This window comes from Bemisia tabaci, chromosome 4 (genome assembly GCF_918797505.1).
Source record: "Bemisia tabaci chromosome 4, PGI_BMITA_v3".
Taxonomy (NCBI): Eukaryota; Metazoa; Arthropoda; class Insecta; order Hemiptera; family Aleyrodidae; genus Bemisia; species Bemisia tabaci.
This window is the reverse complement of record NC_092796.1, coordinates 24,356,656-24,378,915: the sequence shown is the minus strand read 5'-3', so window position 1 is coordinate 24,378,915 and position 22,260 is coordinate 24,356,656. Positions and strand designations below refer to the sequence as shown.

Sequence of the window (22,260 nt, the reverse complement as noted above, 5' to 3'; positions counted from 1 at the left end):
CTATTTTTCGTTTTGCATCGACTTAATTACACGAATTGAATTCATATGATGGAATGAAATTTCAAAAATGAAAGAATGGTCACGTGGTCGTATTGCAAAATCCCTTACAGTTTCCCAAGAGGCTAGGTAAAATTCAAAGGGGGCAGACTACCGCAACTTTCTCTTGTTGCTTTCATGCCTATTATAAGTTATTCGTAAAGTTAAATTAAGAATAAAATCGCTAAAATTTAAAATTTAAAATTTGTCCCACAAATTAAGTAAGGAAAGTTTTTGAGTTTTTTCTAAATGTTGGCGATTTTATTCTTAACTAGCAGGAAACCCGTGCTACGCACAGGAAAACCCCACCATCAGCAATCACTGTGATTAGTGATCAGTTACTAATTGTGTTTCTGAATTATCGTCTACTATTTCAAAATTGGCGAGACACACTGGTTTGATAAAAAAGTAGAAATTAGTAGTATGCTGCTATTTTGGTCTGTTCTTCAGTAAGCTCATATGATAATTGTAATAATCAAAAATACCCAATCAAAAGTTGGTTATTTTCATAAAGATTTGATACTTTTGTCAGTTCAATGTTTAATTGAAGTTAGCTGGTGAGTTTCAGCCGCGAAAATTACGGGATTTAACCAGCGGTTTCGTTTAATTCTCAGCAATGGCGGGTTTGTCATCTACATCGCGGAGGAAAACTTGATTTTTCCAGGGATTTTGTAAAACAAATTAGAAATTACACGATATCACGGCAAATACGTCGTGTTCCTAGCGAATTTCTAAGATCATTATAATTAATTGCGAGTTATTCACATCAATATCGTGGCATACACGCGAATTTCTGACTCAATTAAGACTACGTAAATGTGCGCATAAAACTCATAAACATCTGTTGCTTGGGATGGGCGAAAACGTATGATTTTCCTTCAATTTTGTATGATACCACATACCCACTCCGGAGTTCAAATAGTTTCTCGCTTCATTTCAAGCAGGTGAAGAATGTCGGAGCGATGTTCTGTTTGCTCCGCTGTCGCTGTCAGCACCGCGACTACAGGCGCAGTGTGACCGAGCCGTCAGCACAGTATAGAACGCCTTCAATCTAGCAAGCGGCAATGTGCGCAGAGGAGACCAATGCCATAGAATAAAAAGACTACGTCAGTCTCTTTATTCTATGCCAATGAACAGACAGATTTTCCAGATTTTCACATCTCTGAGAGGGTAGCCCGGCAACGGATGCACGAGTCGGAGCTCGCAAAAATCATGGCGCGGCGTTTCCAACAGCGCGACGCCAGAACTCGTTCCATCTTCCTCGCACTCGTTGGACGCCGAACCTCCTTCCATCTTCCTCGCACCCGTTGCGCGCTACCAGAAGAACACACGTAAAATTTATCAGCTGTCTTCCAGCGCGAGCCGCGAAAATCGCTCCATCTCGCTCGCACTCTCTCTCGCACCCGTTGTCCTTACGGGAAAATCGACCACGCGCGGACCGCGATATCCCGCGAACCGGCGGGCGGATCGCGAAATCCTCCCTTATCCGGCGCCTCGGGGTAGAGAGGGATCCCAGTGCGGAATCTCAGGGTCACACGGCCTCCCGTTCACGAGATCCGCTGATACGTGAGTCAGTCAGTGAGTGAGTCAATCAACGTGAAGTCTGCTTTATTAGTATAGATTAAAGTTTATACTTTCTTTGTTTTTTAGCCTTACTTTCATTAGCATTTCGTGAAGTTGAGTCGGTGCCAAACAAAAAATGAGAAGAACGCATGAAAACAATGGATTTTTCATTTGAATGTCAATTTCAAAATCCGTAGCCTCTGATAAGTAGAACATAGCAATCGGTTCTCTGTACTCCAGTTTCTTCAATTATTCACGTGGAAGAAGAATACTAAAAGTGTTAATCATTATTTATTGATGAAGCTAATGCGGTCCTCCTTACCATGGGGATGTCATCATCCTTTGTCGATAGTGTTCTTCAAAGTCATTTACATATCAATAGCCAAAGTGCGAAACCACGTATCTCCGTCGCGGTGTTTCAAAATTTCCGCCTCGCGAGAGAAACTTCGAAGACACTTTAAACAAGCCAGCTGTAGAGCTTGTTTATACAGAATATTTATGCTTACAGAGAAGGAAAATCAAGGAAGTTTTTGAGGAAGTATGTTGACAATTTCTCCAGAAAAAAATAAAGTAGATACCTATGACTAGAAGTCTGCGAGGTTGGAAACTGAGGTACCTGGTTTCGCTCTTTCCATCGATATTATTCATTAATATTGGATTAGAAAGTAGAGTCTGAATGCATAGTATAAAATTGAGCAGTCAAACCACGATTCTTTGCAGCGCAGCACAACCATCATCGAAAAAAAAGCAAACGAATGCAAAGCATTTGTTTTATTTGTCCCCTTTTAAGTATTTATTTAAAATTAAATAGAAAGCAGAAATTCATGACTTACCAGCAACTTTATATATCGGGTGCACTGCACAAAATAAACTCGCATTGTTTTCACCGGCACTCGAAATCAATCCTGGGAATTGTCAAAGCTCCGACAAATGGATGCCTACACTGTGGCAGGTGCATAAGAGGACCGCTCAAAAGATAAGAGGCGAGCCGCCGGAATGTACTGTGAGAAACCACTCGAGTCGAATCCTATTTTAATGTGCAGTTGAGTGGTTTCTACCTTGGGTTGAGAATCGTGAGATAAGATAGTGAGACATCTCGAAAAGTGAGTCATTTGCCATGTGGTGTCGGAGGATTGTGTCGGAAACAAGTCTTTCATCTTCCCGCCGAAGTTCCGTTTCCTCTTGTGCGCCCCTGATGTCATCAATTCTGATCCCTTGCCAGATTTGTGATGCGCCTCCGTAAATACAGAGTGCCCCAGGGTCTAACAGCAAAACTACTAAGTGTGCTCCGTGGGTCAAAATAGGACACTTTCCTCCTGTAAAGTTTTTTCCAAAAGTGGCCTCTGGAGGAAGTGCAGTCTCCAATTTTTGGGAAAAATCATCGATTTTTCTTAGTTGTGCCAATGGCTAATGAGTAAAACTCATTATAAGTGACATATGCTCACTAATTTTAGTGCTGATTTAATTCCTTGGCCTCAAAAATATCAATATTTCAATCAGTTTGTATATATATTTATATTTCAGGGTAGTTTTTGAGGTCTTTTTCCGAGTTTTCCCCCAGAAAGATGCAAGACCCCTCCCCCCCTCCAAAATCCCTTTTGATGAACCTGATATATTCGGATTTTTGAGCATGAATGGATTCAGCGCTGATGTATATGAGAGCTAGTCACTTTTCATAAGTGTTGTTCAATATAACCGTCTCCAAAATTTAGAAAATATATGACTTTCTTGAAAAAAGGAGGGCTGTCGCTCCTTCAGGGGACACTTTTGGGGGAAAAAACTTTATGGACGAAAAATGTTTTACTTTTACCCACAGAATACGCTCAGTGTAATATTGCCACTTAAAACGATGAGATTGTAGTGAAAGTGAGCTTGTAACTGCGTGTAATAATGACACGTAGCCACAGGCCCGCCACATCCCATCTCGGGCCCTGGTACCAGTTTTCTGGTCCGGGCCCCTAGCACAGAGGGGGGTCCGGGGGGCCTCCCCCGGGAAATTTTTGAAATTTTAAATCTATTTGCACGTTTTGAAGCTCTTATGATGGAGATTTTCCATCAATTTCTGTAGAAAAATTACGCCTTTTTTACTTTCAGCACTAAATACTTTCGAATTGTTGCATTCAAAACATCTAAAAATTTTTTTTTGAGGGGGAGATGATGCTTTTCAATTCCAGGGGGAGCCAGGCCCTCCTGGACTCCCCTTTCGTACGTCTATGGCAAGGGAGCTGAGCCATTGAAGTCGAGGATGCCCAGACAGGAGGCTCTTAGCATCCGACAACGGAAGAAAATGAGACGCAGTTACTAAAAATATCATTCTATATATACCTACTCAAAATCTTGAAAATAGATAGAAATCTCTAAAAAAGTAAGAAAAATTTTATAGTGCCCTAGCGTGTTTTTGAAACTTTATTCACCTTTTGCGGAATTTTTAGGGTAATTTTTTCACTTTTCCCTACGAGACAAGGGTTACACATGAATTCGTAGTGGTTTGTCACCTGCGTCACGGGCCCCTCCAGGACCCGGGCCCCCGTACCAAGGACCCAGTATCCCCCCCCCCCCTTGTGGCGGCCCTGCCACAAATAGAATATTATTTGCCAGCGCCTCATCAAAAGTTCACATGGAAAACCTACTGTCAGTTAAAAAATATCCTGGCTTAAAATTTCTTCACTATACTTATGAGTGTGAAGTTGCTATTTTTGAAGAAGCGGGTTACTTTGTTCCTGCTAAAAATAGTCTTTCATAACCCGCCATACAATGATCTGGTTTCTAGCCATCATCATTTTCAAATTTTGAAGATTTGACTGGAATGATTTCCCCTTTTTCTAAGTTTCACAAAAACCGACAGGAGCCGAGATAGCATTTTAGGCCACGGCCACCATTTTGGGTTTACGAATTCTGGAAATTTGACAAGAAATTTGAGTTTTCCGTCGAAAAATACCCCGTGATACCGAGTTTCACCGAACTTGAAAGAACAGAAACTGAGATAGCATATTAGGCCACGTCCGCCATTTTGGAATTGAAAATTTTCAAAAATTGACTAAAAATTCGAGTTTCCCGTCGAAAAATACCCTCAGACACCGAGTTTCAGAAAAATCCATCGAGCAGGAGCCGACATAGCATTTTAGGCTACGTCCGCCATCTTGGAATTGAAAATTTTAAAAAATTGACTAAAAATTCGAGTTTCCTGTCGAAAAATACCCTCAGACACCGAGTTTCAGAAAAATCCATCGAACAGGAGCAAAACATAGCATTTTAGGCTACGTCCGCCATCTTGGATTTGAGAATTTTTAAAACTTGACTAAAAATTCGAGTTTCCTGTCGATAAAAGTACCCATGCTCCCGCGGTTCACAGATCTCTATAACGAACAGAAACCGAGTTAGAATTTTAGGCCACATCCAACATCTTGGAATTGAGAATTTTAAAAAATTGACTAACAATTCGAGTTTCCCGTTGAAAAATACCATATATTGCCGCGTTTCACAAGACTCGAACAAACAGAAACCGAGATAGCATTTTAGCCCACGCCTGCCATCTTGGATTTGAGAATTTTAAAAAATTGACTAAAAATTTGAGTTTCCCGACGAAAAGTTGCCTCTGACACCGAATTTCAGAAAAATCCATCGAACAGGAGCCGAAATAGCATTTTAAGCCACTTTAGTCATTTCGGATTTTCGGATTTTGAATTTTTTGAATTTTCATTTAAAACGCGTGATACCCAAAGTCGAAGCTCAGATTCGGATTCCTCGTAAAAAATCGATGCGATTTCATGTATCATACCCTGACACCGAATTTCAGAAAAATCCATCGAACAGGAGCCGCAATGGCATTTTAGGCTACGTCCGTCATTTCTGATTTTTGAATTTAAAAAATTTGACTTAAAAGGCGTGATACCCAAAATCGAAGGTCAGATTCGGAATCCTCGTAAAAAATCGATGCGATTTCATGTATCATACCTTGACACCGAATTTCAGAAAAATCCATCGAACAGGAGCCGAGATGGCATTTTAAGCCACGCCAGTCATTTCAGATTTTCGAATTTGGAAAATTTGACTTAAAACGCGTGATACTCAAAATCGAAGTTCAGATTCGGATTCCTCGTTAAAAATTGATACAATTTCATGTATCATACCCGAGCATAGCGTGAAGGAAAGACACGTAACGTAGACATACTGATTCGAGCATATGAATGCAACGTGGCAATTTGGGTAGTGCTCAATGGGTCAGCGGAGGAGGAAGAATAAGAATTTATTATGAGGAATTCCTCGGGACGAAACCAAATGCTTAGCGCCGGCTGGCGCCTCCCCGTTCGGTTGCTTCTCGGGCGACCGGCGCGGCGCGGCGGCGTAGTTCAAACGGGTAGTATGACAGAATTCATACGCGTTGTTTAACCTCTTTCCTCAACGCTATGATAACATTAGATACATGAAATCTCATCAATTTTTCTCGGGGATTCCGAATCTGAGCTTAGATTTTGGACATTACGCGTAATAATTTATTTAAAATCGTAGGAGAAATTACAGAATTGTCCTTGAAAATTGATCACACATTAGTGTTTTTTTACGTCATTAAACCTCTTTCCTTCACGCTATTCTAACATATGATACATGAAATCGCATCAGTTTTTCACGGGGAATCCGAATCTGAGCTTAGAATTTGGATATTACGCGTTTTAATCTATGTAAAATCGTAGGAGAAATTACAGAATTGTCCTTGAAAATTGATTACACATTAGTGTTTTTTACCCCGTTTTTCTTCTGCGTTCACGCAGGCCCGCCACATCTCATCTCGGGCCCTGGTACCAGTTTTCTGGCCCGGGCCCCTAGCGCAGAGGGGGGTCCGGGGAGCCACCCTCGGGAAATTTTTGAAATTGTAAATCTATTTGGACGCATTTTGAAGCTCTTATGATGGAGATTTTCCATCAATTTCTGCAGAATAATTACGCCTTTTTTTTACTTTCAGCACCAAATACTTTCGAATTGTTGCATTCAAAACATCTATAAATTTTTTTGAGGGGGGCAGATGATTATTTTCAATTCTAGGGGGAGCCGGACCCCTTGGACTCCCCTTTTGTACGTCTATGGCAAGGGAGTTGAGCCATTGAAGTCGAGGATGCCCAGACAGGAGGCTCTTAGCATCCGACAACGGAAGAAAATGAAACGCAGTTACTAAAAATATCATTCTATATATACCTACTCAAAATCTTGAAAATAGATAGAAATCTCTAAAAAAGTAAGAAAAATTTTATAGTGCCCTAGTGTGTTTTTGAAACTTTATTCACCTTTTGCGGAATTTTTAGGGTAATTTTTTCACTTTTCCTTACGAGACAAGGGTTACACATTAATTCGCAGTGGTTTGTCACCTACGTCACGCGTCACGGGCCCCGGTACCAAGGACCCAGTACCCCCCCCCCCCCCCCCCCTTGTGGCGGGCCTGCGTAGCCATCAATATTTCTCGGAGTCTTTTTTTTCCCAAACTGATTGCGGTAGACGCCCTAGTCGTAACAGCCTGAATGGTCGTAACCAGTGTTGCACCAAACAGCGTATCTCTTTGAGGAAAATTCGTGCCCATATGAGCTTTTTCCCCTCTGTATTGAGATTTCCAGTTTTCTGCATTTTTAACGCACGTTGGCTAAAAATTACAACTTAGGTACAGTATTTTTTCTCTTTTGTTTGCGCTGTTATGCGCTGAGTGCATGTTTCAAAATTTTTACCTAAAAGCAAACTTCAATTCTGCACGAGGTTATAATTACCGATATAGAGCCCGGAAACATCTCCAGGGCCTTATTTTATATCATAAACATATTTCTCCTTAAATTTGAGTTGCAAACCCGGCAAACGTCAATATGCGACCTGATACCAATTAAAACGGGAGCCGCTAGCGCAAGAGGTCAAATTCGCCTGGTTTAAATTGAAATTTTCAAGGTGGTACTCAATTTACCCCAGCATAATTATCACGGACGTAGTCTTGAATAATGAACAGTTTAATTGACGAACGCGGGATCAGTAATCATCAATCAATTTTGAAGCAAATAGGTCGCTATGTTGTTTTACCTCACAGCACACGCAAGCGGGATGGAAAATTATTTTATACTAAAAGGGGAAGAAAATAAATTATTTGAGCATCGAATTAATCCGGAAGGAACTTTAATTGACCTTTTCCTCGTCCCCACATGAAGGATTTTCATTTTATAGTGCTCAAATGTTTGAGCTTTAACCCAGACTCTCTATAGAAGTTGACTCTTAATGCCATCATGAAATATTGAAGCCTCCATCCTCGTGTTCGCCTGTAAGGTGCATGCGGTTTCCCACCTTAAATGACGCAGAATCATTATGATCGAAAGGTAGCGTATGCTTTCTTTAAAAAAACTATATCCAACCATTCGTGCTTTTAGGGATCCTTTTTCACCTTTGCGGTGAAATTGCAGGCGAACCTCAAGAGGATGATTCCTGCTAATAGGCTTCCGAGTTGGGTATTTGGCTTTAGTAAAATTTAAGGAGAGAATTTAATGGGATTTTTTCGATCAGATAACTAATCGCACTCCAAAGTACATTATTTTGTTGTCAGCGGGCCGATCTTTGAAATTGATAGACAAAGAAGACATAGGGAGTATGGAGCTATCCTGTTGGTTGAAATGGGTGGTTCCTATAGACTAAGAGAGAAAATGATGGACTATCGGGTCCCTCGTGGGTTGCCGTTACTTAGTCTATATACCTACCTTCTTTGTCCATTGTAAACATCCGCTTCCACCAATAGGATCCCTCCACATCTCTTTTGTCTTCTTTGTCTACAGCTTTGTCTATCAATTTCAATAATTGGCCCGCTGTGCGGCAGAATTGCAAAGGCGGACCACAAGTCGACGATGTGTACCATAGGTGTACACATTTTTATCAATATTTATGGAGAGAGAACAATGTGTGTTTTTCCCCCAAATAGCTCACAATTTGTGCTTCATGGTAAACGAGTTGCCTACGCGGAACAACTGAAGGCGAACTTTAAATGGACGATATTTATTCAAAATACTGAAAATTTCTATTCGTGAGACGCGTTAATCAGGTATTTATCTGTAATTCTCTATTACAGAATTGTTTCTATTGTAGATCTCTTCTCGTGGGAGAGTTAGAATGAGTTATATTTTTTTATCCAAACAATCAAGTAAGAAATTAAAATTCTGCTCCATATACTTCATTTCCAAGGCTTTACGGCGAGATAAAAAAGTTTAGTTTAAGTAGGTATTCCATCTTCAGATTTGATTCTTAAAAATAGCGACCACCGCAAAATAATTCCAATGAAATCGATGAACCATGATCCTCTATCGATTGGGCCAAGTCGCATAGCCAAGGAACCATCTCTTTACCAACATTTGACTCTTGACCCATATAATCTCATAATCTGCTCCCAGGTGCACATTCTCGCAATGGTCTAGACTGGATGAGCGCTTTCCGCGGACTCGCTCTACATCGTGTTGTCGCACTTGAAAATGTTGCAAACTTCGTCGCTTTTTAGGCCTCACGAGACATCGTAAAGCTTCTTGATAGCCGCGCGAAACTCAATTTAGAAATGAAAGACAAACAAACACTGGGAGAAGGAGTTAATGTCGTATTGATTAGGTTGCGCATGGTTGTCGGGATGTTGATGAATCTTCCCTTTCTGAAATGGACCATGATTATGCTAAGTTTCTATGATGATAATGTCGTTCAATTTTACTCGTAGATAGTTGCATCGACAAACATATTATTTTTGGAGGACTATAACGACCTTTGTGACTCAAAGGTTCTCCTTCGCGGTATTTGGCTTTCGTGCCACCCCTGAAGCATAGACTTCATTGGATTTTTCCTTCATTCTTATGCTATGAAGAACGTTCGCAACTAAGGGAACTATGGAATAGAATTTTTTTGACTCTAGAAATTCACTGATACACACAGAGGAACTTCTTTCAATTGGAAGTGATAAAAATGATACTGGTAATGCCGATAGACACAATGCATTTACAAACACTCTGTGCATTTTGAAAACGAGGATTTGTGAGCATTAAATTTAAAGTGTGTTAACTTGTTAAGGATGCTTTTTCCACGTCTCCTGGAGAGACAAGTTATTATTTTCAAACGAATTTCGTTTGAATTAATTAAATATATGATCATAGAAACGCTTTATAACTTATTAAACTCCTTTCAAAATAAACATAATTATAAATCTGTGAAATATTTTTGTTCCCGCCCTTCTTTTAAATCAAATCGGTTCACCCGTATAAAACAGGCGGTGAAAAACTTCGCAAATGAGGTGTGAATGTGATTTCACCGTCCGTCATGAAAAAATGTGTAGCTGCGCAAGTGCGCACGCGATAAAATGTAATTTCAGCGACGATCGTGATCTCCTGGCACTGAGTTGCGAAGCGACACTGTTGAAAGGCGCTCCATGCAACTATTCCGCCACAGAGGTACTGCACGGTATCAGACGAAAATGAAGGCGCGCTAACGTACTAATACTGGAACTGACTGGTGTCGTTTGCTACTGTCTAGAGTCCTACTGGTTTTACAATTCGATGACTGCTCCTGTTCGATAGATATTTGTAAAACTAAGTGTCAGGGGGTTTTTTTATGGAAAATTTTCGAAATTCAAAAAGCCAAGATAGCGGATGCGGCCTTGCTTTTTTAGCGCCTTCGAAACAGTGCAACTTTGTATAGTTGAGACATCTATTATTTTTCTGTTCAGTTTTAAAATCTATGTACTCTCAGCTAACTCCAGACCTCGATATCGGCACTCTCTTCAACTTTTTCGTGCTAAAACTGATAGTTTATTTAGTCATGTATTTATTTTTTATTCGTTTCCTTTTTACTTTCTCATTTGATCATTTGGAGGAGCATAATGAAAGTTCATTATCTTTACACCATAGACGCTAGAGCTCAAAAGCGAGCTGATAGTGACACTGATTGTCAGTCAGCTTGCTTTTGAGCTGTTTCAATTCATCGGGCCCGTTTAATTCAAGGGCTATACTTTTCGGACCCGCTTTTGTTCGTTCAAAGGTTCTTACTTCTTTTCCCCTCTCTATCAGAAGCATAGAAATATAGACTTGAATGAAACATTAAAATAATATTTCTCATCTCATCTAAAGAAAAAAAAAAAAATACGGCAGATTTTTAAGTGTTCATTAAAAAGTAAGGTTTCTCTTACGAAGCGGCAAGTTGGAGGGCTGCACCTGAGTCAAGCTGAAAAGCCGTGGGTAATTTTTCTCGAGCAACATCCAAAATGTGTGACTCCGGTCATGAGTGATTGATTCGTCTCCTCCAGTCTCTTCCTTCGTCCTGTCGCACAGTAGGTAACCGCTCAAGAAATAGCAGTTTTACTGAATTGTAAATTGAGGGGCTTGGAGGACAAGGCGCGTAAGTGCCGTTCTTTAGAAAAATCAATATCGACGGCGTAAGTCGGCAACCACATATCTTGTATGCGGTGTCTGAAAATCTCCGCCTCTATATGATTTTTTTAAAGGAGAACAAATTGACATCAATCCTTGAAGTTTCTGCAGAATTTTCTCCGAACAGAGAAGGAAAATCACGGCAGTTTTAAAGAACTGCCGTTGAGTAGTTCTCCGTTTAAAAAATAAAGTATGGCAGGAAGTCTGCGACGTCGCAAACCGAGTTATGTCATTGCCGACTTAAACCGTCGATATATTAATGATTTCGAAGGAAACTAGTCTTAGTGCATATTCCGTGAAAAATGTGCTTCCAAATTCTAATTTTAGAGCATCAAAAAGTCAGTTTGAATTTTCCTTCCGCCATGAGAATCCATGCAATTTCGAAATTTCAAACGCGTATTTCTCGGGATAGCAAAAACTGCAGTTATGCGCCTTAGGACTGATGATTTTATAGAACGTAGAGAAATTTCGCCATTTTTGTAATTTTGAGTTTACATTTGCAATTTTCTTTTACACATTAAAGCGTCATTACAGCGCTCCCACGAGGAATTGGAAAAAACTGAAAATATCAGCTTGCATCTATCATGCTTAAGAATACGGCGAAGTCACAAACTCGTTTTCGCCAAAATTGTCAGTTAAGCTGTAATATTCCTCAGCCCTCGATTTATTAAAAGTAATTTGTGCAAGTGGCACTATTAACTTCGGCCTCACAAAGTTTTGAAATGGTTTAACTGGAAACTGGTGGTCCATCTGCTTCTTATCCAATTGATTAGTCAATAATTTACAGGGAAAATTCGCTTTAGGTATATACTCACTAAAAATATAGCGCCTTTGATATCTTTATCACTTGGAGGACTTGATTTTTCTTTCCATCTTTTTAAGGTAATAGAATAAAAAAGTTCAGGGCATTGTAAAATGCCGCCATTCTGTTTTGTGACTGCATCAGTTAAAAAATGAATGAATGAAAAAAATACGAAGGTAAAAAAAAAACTATTATCAGACTTTCACAGAAATAAACGACTCATGTTTACAAAATAAAATTATATAATTAACTCAAGACATTGCACAATCAATAAATAATTTAAGAACATTGAAAGAGGATATGATGTTTTATAGATGAAATTCATACTGTCAAACATGCTGAAATAAAGCTGCCCTGGAGGCACACAATTTTAAAGAAATAGGCTTCCGATTACAATGATAAAAAGACTTAACTCTGTAAATTTAACGCGCCTTAATGACAATAATTTTAGCGATCCCTTTTTACATTTCATTCTTGGACTCGAAGTAGCATGCTGCCATGCTGACAGATTTACAACAAAAGATATTAGCTAAAAAGTTACCATAAAACGGACTGGGTAGCGTGAAAGAAATCAGCTAATATTCTGGCGTGAGCCTTACAGATACAGATAGCACATTTTTTCCAATCGCTCTTTGAACGACTGACATACTGAAAGTCTACACGAAAAAAAAGAGATAGGAGGTAAATTCCAACTTCGACATTTCCAATAAATTGTGGTAGTACCCCAATTAATTGTGGTAGTAACACAATACATTAGGTTATACTAACCCAAAGATCGTGGTACTCATAACTTGAGTTGCGATCCAACCAAAATTAATTGGAAATGTCCATGTCATCCAACTCATTGGGGTGGCACCAAAATTTTAGGGAATGACCCCTAACACTTTTTGATACTTTAAATGTGCGTCGCACTATCTGAGATGATGCCACACCACTCAAATACAACAATAGACGGCCAATTTAGATGGTGAAAAATCCGATTTCTATAATGAGATCGGCTTTTTTATGTTGTAATTTGGAAAATACTGTTTTCCCTGCTCAAGGCTTCTAGATGTATAACCTGTACAAATCATGATCTATGAAGTAGCTGGAGGGGGGGGGGGGTGTCACCAATTTTGAAACAGAATACACTATCTTGGTACAAATGGTAAATTTTTGCTACCAGGGATCGCTAACGCACATTCATGAACCCAAGAGTCATGTACAGATCGACTAATTACAATAAGTTTATCGTTATTAGAACTAAACAATTTCAAAATGATAAATCTCGTGTTTTGGTGCAGCAGACTTTAAAATTTCAATTTGATATGCTTTCATAGGTACTTTAGTCGTTAACTGATATGTAGTGATACGGCTGGTTTTGATCCGAGATCAGGAATTACAACACTAATAGTTTTAAATATACTATGATATGTAAATATTAAAATTCAAAAAAATATTTCTTATTTCTTATGAACTAAGTATTTGGTATAATTGATATGTATCGATATGTTTGGTTTCATTCATGCAAAATGATGTTTGGCTAAGTCTCTAAAGATGCAGAGCTCTGCGAAATAAATATTAATTATAAGTCCTCATGTGGACCTTAGGTGTTTCACATTGTACGCTCATCGCTTTGATGAGAGATGAGTGCGGTGTGCCGCAGCACGGTATGTCGGTATTGCACATGCATGTTATGATATGTTAAATATTGAAATTGAAAACACGTATCTCTAAGTCCTTCTCTTTTTCTACCCTACAGCTTGCATACCGTCTACTTTAACTTACCTTGCTGTATAGTGCCATCACTCACGAATAAAAAAAACTTCTTTTTTTTTCTTGGAGGATGACAATACTTCCTCTCTACCCTAGGGGAGCGAGAAAGTAAAAATCAGGTTATATAAACCAAATACTAGTAATGAATTTCGATTTGTCGAACCAAACTGTTGATTGTATAATCGAGGATTCTTTTTTTCAGTTAGGTATACTTCGAAAGTGCGACTACATTAACTGGCACACGGAATGCATTTTTCCAGGAAAGTACCGCTGATGTACCGATCTACCGACCCCTCTAAAACCCTCTTTTAGGCAAACCTATAAACATGCTTGGTGAAAGGTCCAAATATTAGAATTATCGGTTTTAATCTCACAATAGAGTTGGTGTTCAAATGTTCTTCTGTAGTGACGGTTTACCGACCCGTAATTTTAGATAGCCCCATCTGTAATTATCTGGGGCTGTTGTCCTCGAGAGACGAGAAATTTCGCGCATACGTTCGACGATCAGGAACCCTTCAATTTATCAGGCTTTCTCCCTCCTATTTTTGAATGTGCTCATAAAAACATATGGATTTTCGCATTCCGTTGCCTCTTGATGGAGACTAACGAGTGATTGCTAATGGTCCTTAACACAATTATTCGGGAACGTGATGCACTCCTTACAGTTGATTTGTTCTTTCCTTTTCATTTCTAAAATTAAATCTATTCTTATGTAAGTGAAGGGATTTTTACCTCATTAGGGTCAAAAGTTCAGGAGAGAGGAGACGTTTTTCTTCCGTGCAAAAGTGAGGAGGAGAAGAAAATGAGAGAAGTCTAATGAATTTGATCATACATTATGTCCTATTTACCACGCAATTGGGCGCAATTTCGTATTTTCTTGATCACCTGGATCCACTAAACACGCTCCTCATCTTGAAAAACTTAGGATAAAATTTATAGCATTAAAAACAAAAAAAGAGTAAACTTTTGTACAAAATCAATAAAAATATCAGCGATTGACATTTTACTTAGATTTCTAAGTCATATCTGATATTTTTAATTGAAAGTCTTAACGCTGACTCGAGTTGACATTGATTCTCTCTCCATACTTAAAATATAATTTATGATTAATAATAAAATCCATCGTCAAAATTATAATTCTTAACGAGGTAAAGTTACAATATTTGTATTCCACTCCTTAAAAAATTGACTTAGTTTACGGAGCGGAGACTTTTACAGTCACTCTGAGTGGTGATAGTAACAAGATAAGACAGCCAGACTTTTACCAGGCAATTTTTGACCAGCGTCTTTTAAGATTCATCCCCACTCGACAAGATGAAGGCTTGAAAATACGTAAAAGAAAGAGGGTCGCTCATAAAATGTATCAGATTGGATTTGAGGTAGTTCACAGTTCTTAGGTCTTTACTTAAATTTATTTTCTGATCTCAATTCATCTGTTTTATTTAAAAATGACCAAGGCCCTGTGTTTTGACAGATCCGAGCCAAGTTTGAAGTTAAACTTAAATTGAGATTTCTTACGCACACATAATGACAAGTAAAAGTATTTTATTTTGAATTTTCAAAAACATTATTTATTTAAAAAGTTTTCCGATACTATCATTTCAACGTGATTTATTTTCTTTTTATGATCTTTTATCATACTATTTCTTTATATATCGTATTTGTATTTTCATTTTTTTTAATGGAATAAGTAGTCCCCTACTGGCGTTCAGTTATCAAGCTCTTTCTTCCATCTATTAACAATACCAAATTTTGTATTTTCTCACAATGAAGGATCTACATCAGATAAATCTATCAGGAGGTCTGTCGAACAAATTTACCCTCAGAAATGATCAACCTCACAAACTACTCTCAAAAATGTGGTATTAATTTTAGACATACTGTAGTTGCGACATCAATATCGGATTCTCTGTGTTCAGAAAAGTCTTTTTCCTTGAAAGGAATTTGCAAGCCTACAGTTTTTGTGTCCATCACACCTGTAAATGAACTTCTAAATAATACTTCTGATACATCCCCAAAACTATACACATAAAATCATCGAGTTTTGAACTCGGGTATCTACACGCGCACTTGGCTCTTATGTATCAAAAGAAAAATAAAATCAACGTGATTTCGATGATGTCCATCCTTAAAAACAACATAGAAAAATAAAAATAAAAAGAGGATTTGTTTTTGAGTAATTGAAAAAGGACCGGAGTTTAAAAAAAGACAGAACAGAGATGGAAGGGGTTGCTTTTCGAGGATCTGCTTAGTCCAAGAATCCAGTGTTGACGAGTTTCTCCAGGAAGAATTTGACATCGCCTAGTTCCGAATCCTTGATGCCGAGACTTTTGAGCATTCCCAGATCCCCGTTCTCCACCGCTATGAAGACCGAGCGCAGATGTTCTAGGTCGGACCGCATCAAGTGTAACGCAGCGCCGAAATCCTCTATCGTCTGTGATTCTGTTGGACAGGGTATTTCATCAGAAACCGAGTAAAAAATTCAGTCACAAGAGTGAGTCAGGTGACCGATTCAACGAGTCGCATTTGAGTCACGAAATATTTAAAACGCTCAGCTGAAAAGGCGCTTTTTGATTTCAACCTGCCTCTAGAATTCTAGTATGCTATAGTGACAATGCGTTCAAGTGGCGCATCAGCTCAGCAATAAGATGGCGGAGAAGGGCCTAAGATATTTAGAATAGATTAACCTGTTATCTTTGTTAAATGCCTCTGGTGTAATTAAGTTTACAGCGGTTGCGTAGCTTTCTCAAAACTGAGAGTTGAAATTTTGGTGAGCGAGTTTTTTTCATCTCAATGGTGCCCATCTATCTCGGGGAACTTAAAAACTCGCCTACGTAGAAAATATAGCTGAGCGCTTTTCTAATACGGACGTACTAGAGAGGCGCTTTCCGTTTGTTTATAATTTGGACTGTGTGCTAAATTTTAAAAACTTTCAAGTTATGTAGCAGCTTTGTTCAATGTAGCCGGAGCGACGATATTAATCAGCTTTAATTCGCTCGTTAACAGCAGTCAATTATACGCTGATGCGGAGTTGTATGGCAAATGAGGTTAGCAAGTGGATGTATATAACAAGGTGGCAAAGTTGTAATGGGTCCACAATGTCTCGCAGGAAAAGCAAGTCTAAAAGGTCCAAAAATTTTCTAATAGTGTCAAAAATGATTTTTGATTTTCTAATAGTGTCAAAATGAGAACCACTATGCAAGACAGAGGGGGGAGAGTGTTCAGCTCAAGCAGATGCATTTGAATATTAAGAAGGGGTCACGCTGAGGCATACATCGACGATGAGACTACTAAACCACGTATCTCAATTTGCGACGTTGTAAACTTCCTATCACACTTTATTTTTAAACGGAAAACCACTCAACGTCCATCCTTGAAAACCTCCGTGATTTTTTTTCACGATGCGGAAAGAATCCTGTGAAAACTTCAAGGAATGATACTGGCCTGTTCTTCTTCAAAAAAATAAAATGAGAGCGGAAATTTTTAAACACTGCAAACGAGGTACGTGGTCTGGTAGTTTCACCGGCGACAATCTATTTTACCACCTTGTTCCATACAGTCTGTGCCACGATTTTTAGTGATTTCTCTTTTATCAAATGGATGAGCAGGTATTAGCTCACCAAAAAGCATCGATAGAAAAAGCCTTCAAATTTTTTTAACCCTTTGTATTTTTTATGAAAATATCTGCGAGATTCTCAACTGACACCTCGTCTGTTTCTAATCAAAAAACCAATATTGCAGGTAATTTTAATATGACAACGTATAAGCACGCACATCGTTAACTAAAACGATCCTCTAGTGTAGCGTCCTCGTAAATTTAATCCTTGCAACACTTTATGACGCCAAGGCATTATTGATTTTGCCAGGCAGGCTATGATGTAAGAGAAACACAAAGGCTCTACTGAACTTTATGCAACCCTTCTCCGTGGAAAGGGAAATGAAAAGAAACCTTCAGAAGAAGGGGTTTACCTGATAAGGTTATCGCAACTTTTTCTACTCCTCCGAGTGGTGACAAAGCATCCCTGGCTTTGCTACCAAACAGTTTCTCCAAGTAATTAGGTCCGTGGCTGGCTATGAGTGACTGGAGGAAACTGGCAGTCTCCTCAACAGGCGGTCGCTTGGCTGAAGGGGACAAAATACAAAACAACGAAGATCGTCATGATATCCACTCTGAGAGTTTACGAAAGTTCTACAGAGGGAATTATGCAACTACAGGAACTACGGAGCAGTATGCAAAAAATAAGCATTCTATACATAGCATCAAAAGAGGAAGCAGAGAAGGAAAGTTAGGTAATGAATATTACATGAATGCAAAATAATTAGTTATGATGATATCAATGGCACCATCGATCCTGAGGTAAGAACAATATCTCCTGGAAAGTTTAAAATAAGTTAATTGTACATCACTAAATTAGCATTCATTCAGGAGCACAGCACCTGAAAATATTAATTAAATGTAGGTAAGTAGTTAACACTAGAAGAAATGTAGCAATTGATTGTATCATAAAAACAGAAAAGTTAGGGCATTTTGCTGCGAAAATTTTCCCTGCAGCCTGAAAATTGTGTTTTATCACTTTCAAGGTAATGTATAATCTCAGATTTGCATATGCTTAGAATTCGTATGATGACGATAGGCCTAAATCACGCTCGTTTTTGCCGATAATGGTCCCATGAATTCCACCATTTGGTAGCGCTCCCACATGCAGAAGATAGTAATGATCATAAGGATACGATTATTATATTGGAGAAAATTTAGGCAAATGTAAAGTGTGTGATTTTCAATAAAGTCAGGCGAGTGATTGCCTCATGAATAGTCTCCATTTTATTTTGTATTTAGATTATTAATTTAATAGCGACGGTGAAACTGCAAAAATACGTTGCTCGGCTGCAATGTTTCTAAATCTCCGATAGTATTTTATTTTTTAAAAGGAGACCGAACCAACACCATGGCAAGAAGTTTTCAGAGAATATTCTTTAAAAAGAGTAGAAAAAGCACTGAAATTATCAACAAATGACGTTTAGTAGTTTCCCACGTAGAAAATAGAGTATGATAGGAAATCTGCAACGCAGCAAAAAGAAATACGCATTTCTGCAGTTTCTCCATCAATATGTATTTCTTTTTTTTTTTTTTAATTTAATTAAATATTCCAACCACCCTATCTTCGAGCAAAACCAACGACGTATGAATGCAATGAGTGACCCATTTTGTCATTACAAGCGGGAAAAATTGAAAGCGCTGCGGCTTTTTAAATGCGTATGTCTGAACGCAACTATTCGTGTTCTTAGGATATCCGTGTTGCATACACAAAAATTGCAGGCGCTCTAATTTTCCTCGGCGCAACGAGTAGCGGCAGTTTTTACTATCAAGGGTTTTCTACGTTGCATTACAATCGTGTTTGCCGTGAAATCCTCGGAGTTTGATTAAACGGTGTTGCATCACAGCAGCGTTACCAAAGAGGTGCAAATGTTTCAACAAAAACATTTCCCCAAAGGCATCGCCGATGTCACTGCATTTCTTACTAAGGGCCGTGTGTAAGATCTCTCGTCAATCTCTGGTCACCAAACCAGTGGTCAAACTCTGACCAGCAGTCAATCTGCTAATTAGCCAAACTACTGGTTTGAGAGAAAGAACATCGTATTAACATTCGAGAGTTGCCAAATTTCCTCAAATACTCGTAAAATGCATATTTTTAAGGAGCCTTGTAATATAATTTAAATCGGGTTTCGAATACAATTCTCTGAAAAATTGGCGGATAAACACTTACAGATTTCCATGAAAAGCCTAACACGATTGCGACGAGAAAGGAACGAAAATGCGGATACACTTACGATTCCGAAAGCCTAACTACTGGTTTGCGAGAAAGGACACCGTATTAACATTCGAGAGTTGCCAAATTTCCTCAAATAAAATACATATTTTTAAGGAGCCACGTAATATAATTTGAATCGGGTTTCGAATACAATTCTCTGAAAAATTGGCGGATAAACACTTGCAGATTTCCCTGAAAAGTCGTATTCCAACTGGGGAAATCTGAAGGCTTATACGGCGTTCTTCCTATTGGTAATTTTACCAAGACAGGCTGGTAAGCTTACCTAAAAACCGGTATTTTTACTGTTTTTTTTAGGTAAGAATACCACTTTTATTGGTAATCAATTCCCGGTAACTTTGCCATTTCATCTCGGTAATTCTACCACAATCGATAAAAAATATTGGCATTTTTACCAAGGTCCAGTAAAATTACCGAGAAAGTTCAATAATTTTACCGAGATTTCTCGGTAAAATTACCGATACCATAAATGGTAATTTTACCAAGAAAAAACTGGGATCAAATTGAACCCTGAACTCTTGGTAATTTTACCCTTTTCTTAGTAAATACACCGATATTTTTTTTCAGTGCATTCGCACGGTAGAATAATTGAGTGCTTACGCGATTGCGGAGGCTGATATTTTTGCGAGAGCTCCGATACGTTTACACACGAGGAGAATGTGAGTTTCCATCTCTCCGGAGAGTCCCCACAGAGCGACGATTCGCGCACGTTGTGATTAGTGAATAAACAGAGGAAAGAAGTTAATAAACAAATCAAATTAGCTCCGTGCTCGGGGGTGGGACTCGGCGGGACTTTAAGGGAAATAAATTAGTTTGCTGAAATGCTGAAAACAAGTTAAGGAAACGTGAACTGAGTTTGTTAAGTTCCGTTGCCTACCGAGGAGCGGTGGCTCCGAGCTTTGCTCGTAATTTATCGTTGCTTTTAGAAAGTGCAGTTGCGCCCTTGATGCGCGCACGGGGCCCAAGAGGGAGCAATTCGACCGTCGTAAGGAAAAACGCCGTATCAACATTCCGACATTGCCACATTTGTTTGAATAAAATGTTTATTTTTGAAAAAAATTACCAATATTTCTCCTTGAAATTTTCAGATGTTTCAGATTAAAATATTAACAATATTCTCTAAAAAATTGAAAGAAAAATATTCGAAAGTTTTCCTGAAAATGCCTGACTAATCTGAGAAAATTTGGCAACGTCCGATGGCTCATACGGCGTTCTTTCTTAGCACGGCAGAATTTTCCTCGAAAGTAGTAAGGGCTCCGTATTGAGAACCACCAAGTTTTCTTTTGGGATCACGAACTCTTCGAGCGAATCAGAATGAATGATAATTTAGGGAAAGTTCATCTAGGGTTTATTTTTCTTACCCTTAAAAAATGAGCCGTGCTTCTGTGCTTCAGGGTACCGCGGTCTGTGTTTAACTCACAATACTCGTTACGGTACCTGGTATTCTCGTGGCCGCCGGGGTCTTAATTACGGATTAAGTTTCAGTGAAAAAATGGATGATATTTTTTCTCGACTACCTGAACTTTAGAATCTATGAAACGCCAGATAGTTCGCAAACTGTCAGGAACATTGGAATACGGAATATTTCATTTAACATTTTAAGGTCACTTTCATGGTGCCATCTTCAACAAACAGATATAAGCGCCATTGCCTAAAATAGCTGCCCGCATGAGCCATGCATAAGTGGATCCGGGGGGGGGGGGGAGGGCGTAGGAGGCGTACAGCTCGCTCCCAAAAAATAGGAAGAAAAAGAAAACGAAAATAGAAAACTGAGGAAAAAAGAAGGAAGGATGCTTCGGTTTGATAATTATTCACGACCCAATTGACTCGAACTGCATATAATAAGATTTATAGATGCTTTAAAATATTGAACATTTGCTATGGGGGGAGCCCCTGGACCCCTCTTACCCCCCCCCCCCCCCCGTCGAAGTGTGTGGATCCGCCTATGAATGAGCACTAAGGGGTATGATATGCTATGAAGAGCGTAACTTGCGATACTGATATTATCATCCTGCGCTATTATTCAGTTAGAGAAAGCACCAAATACAGTGAGGTAGATTATTTTGCCAACGTTCATAAAAAAGAAACTGATTTCTCGGTTTTTCTCAGAATGGATCAGTTGCGCTGGTCACAAAATCATGTTTTGATGCTAGATTCTTTTAGATCAGCAAAAAATAATAAGATCTATGTCGAAGCAGCAACTTTCTACGTTCAGTATTAACCGAGATGTCACGCTTTTGAAAAATTCGGTTTATGAAGTCATCCACCGCGGTAGTGACACCCTCGGTTTCTTCCGTCTTGCTCTCATCCGAATTTATCGTTGAGTAACCAGTGGAAATATGTGTTTCTTAGATTGATGAAAGCAAAATGGAAGGAACCAAAGGTGTCACTACCGCGGGGGATGACGTCATAAACCGAATTTTTCAAAGCGCGATATATCTCGGTTAATATTGAACGAAAAAAGTTGCTGTTTCGACAGATCTTATTATGTTTAGCTGATCAGCAAGAATAAAGCATGAAAACACGATTCTTAGACCAGCGCAACTGACCCATTGACAGTAAATATTATTGGATTGTGGGAGATGGGGGAAGCAGGGTTGTCCACAGTCATGAACTTCTCATTGGGGATGATAGTTAATTGGTTACAGTTCAGACATGAAAAAACCGAAAAAACCGTTGGAATGAACCTATCTGGGTCCATCCTTTGATACCCTGTTTTTTGTAGATAGGGATCCGTCTTGAAATGACGTCATGCTTGGAAGTAAGAGCGGATACTGGAGCACCCGACATGTGCTCAAAACTAAATTACAGCTGCCTGACATGTGGGTAGAGGAGGTTTAAAAAAAAAATGGCAAAATACCCTGAC

The 22,260-nt window shown here is 38.9% G+C and overlaps 2 protein-coding genes across 2 annotated transcripts in view; both read right to left on the bottom strand.

Moving 5' to 3' along the window:
* LOC109038983 (transient receptor potential cation channel subfamily A member 1) overlaps nt 1–2,586 on the bottom strand; it is a 29,534-nt gene extending 26,948 nt beyond the window's left edge. The window contains exon 1 of the mRNA XM_072299533.1: nt 2,433–2,586. The gene's annotated coding sequence lies outside the window, so the exon portion shown is untranslated. The remainder of the gene's footprint in view (nt 1–2,432) is intronic.
* A 9,449-nt stretch (nt 2,587–12,035) lies between these two features.
* The window catches only part of LOC109039039 (IDLSRF-like peptide), a 109,407-nt gene continuing 99,182 nt past the window's right edge, over nt 12,036–22,260 (bottom strand). Inside the window, exons 3-4 of the mRNA XM_019054367.2 lie at nt 17,536–17,688; nt 12,036–16,008 (exon numbers count right to left, since the gene is read on the bottom strand). Of these exons, the coding sequence (XP_018909912.1) occupies nt 15,815–16,008; nt 17,536–17,688 (347 nt within the window). The 3' untranslated portion in view covers nt 12,036–15,814. The remainder of the gene's footprint in view (nt 16,009–17,535; nt 17,689–22,260) is intronic.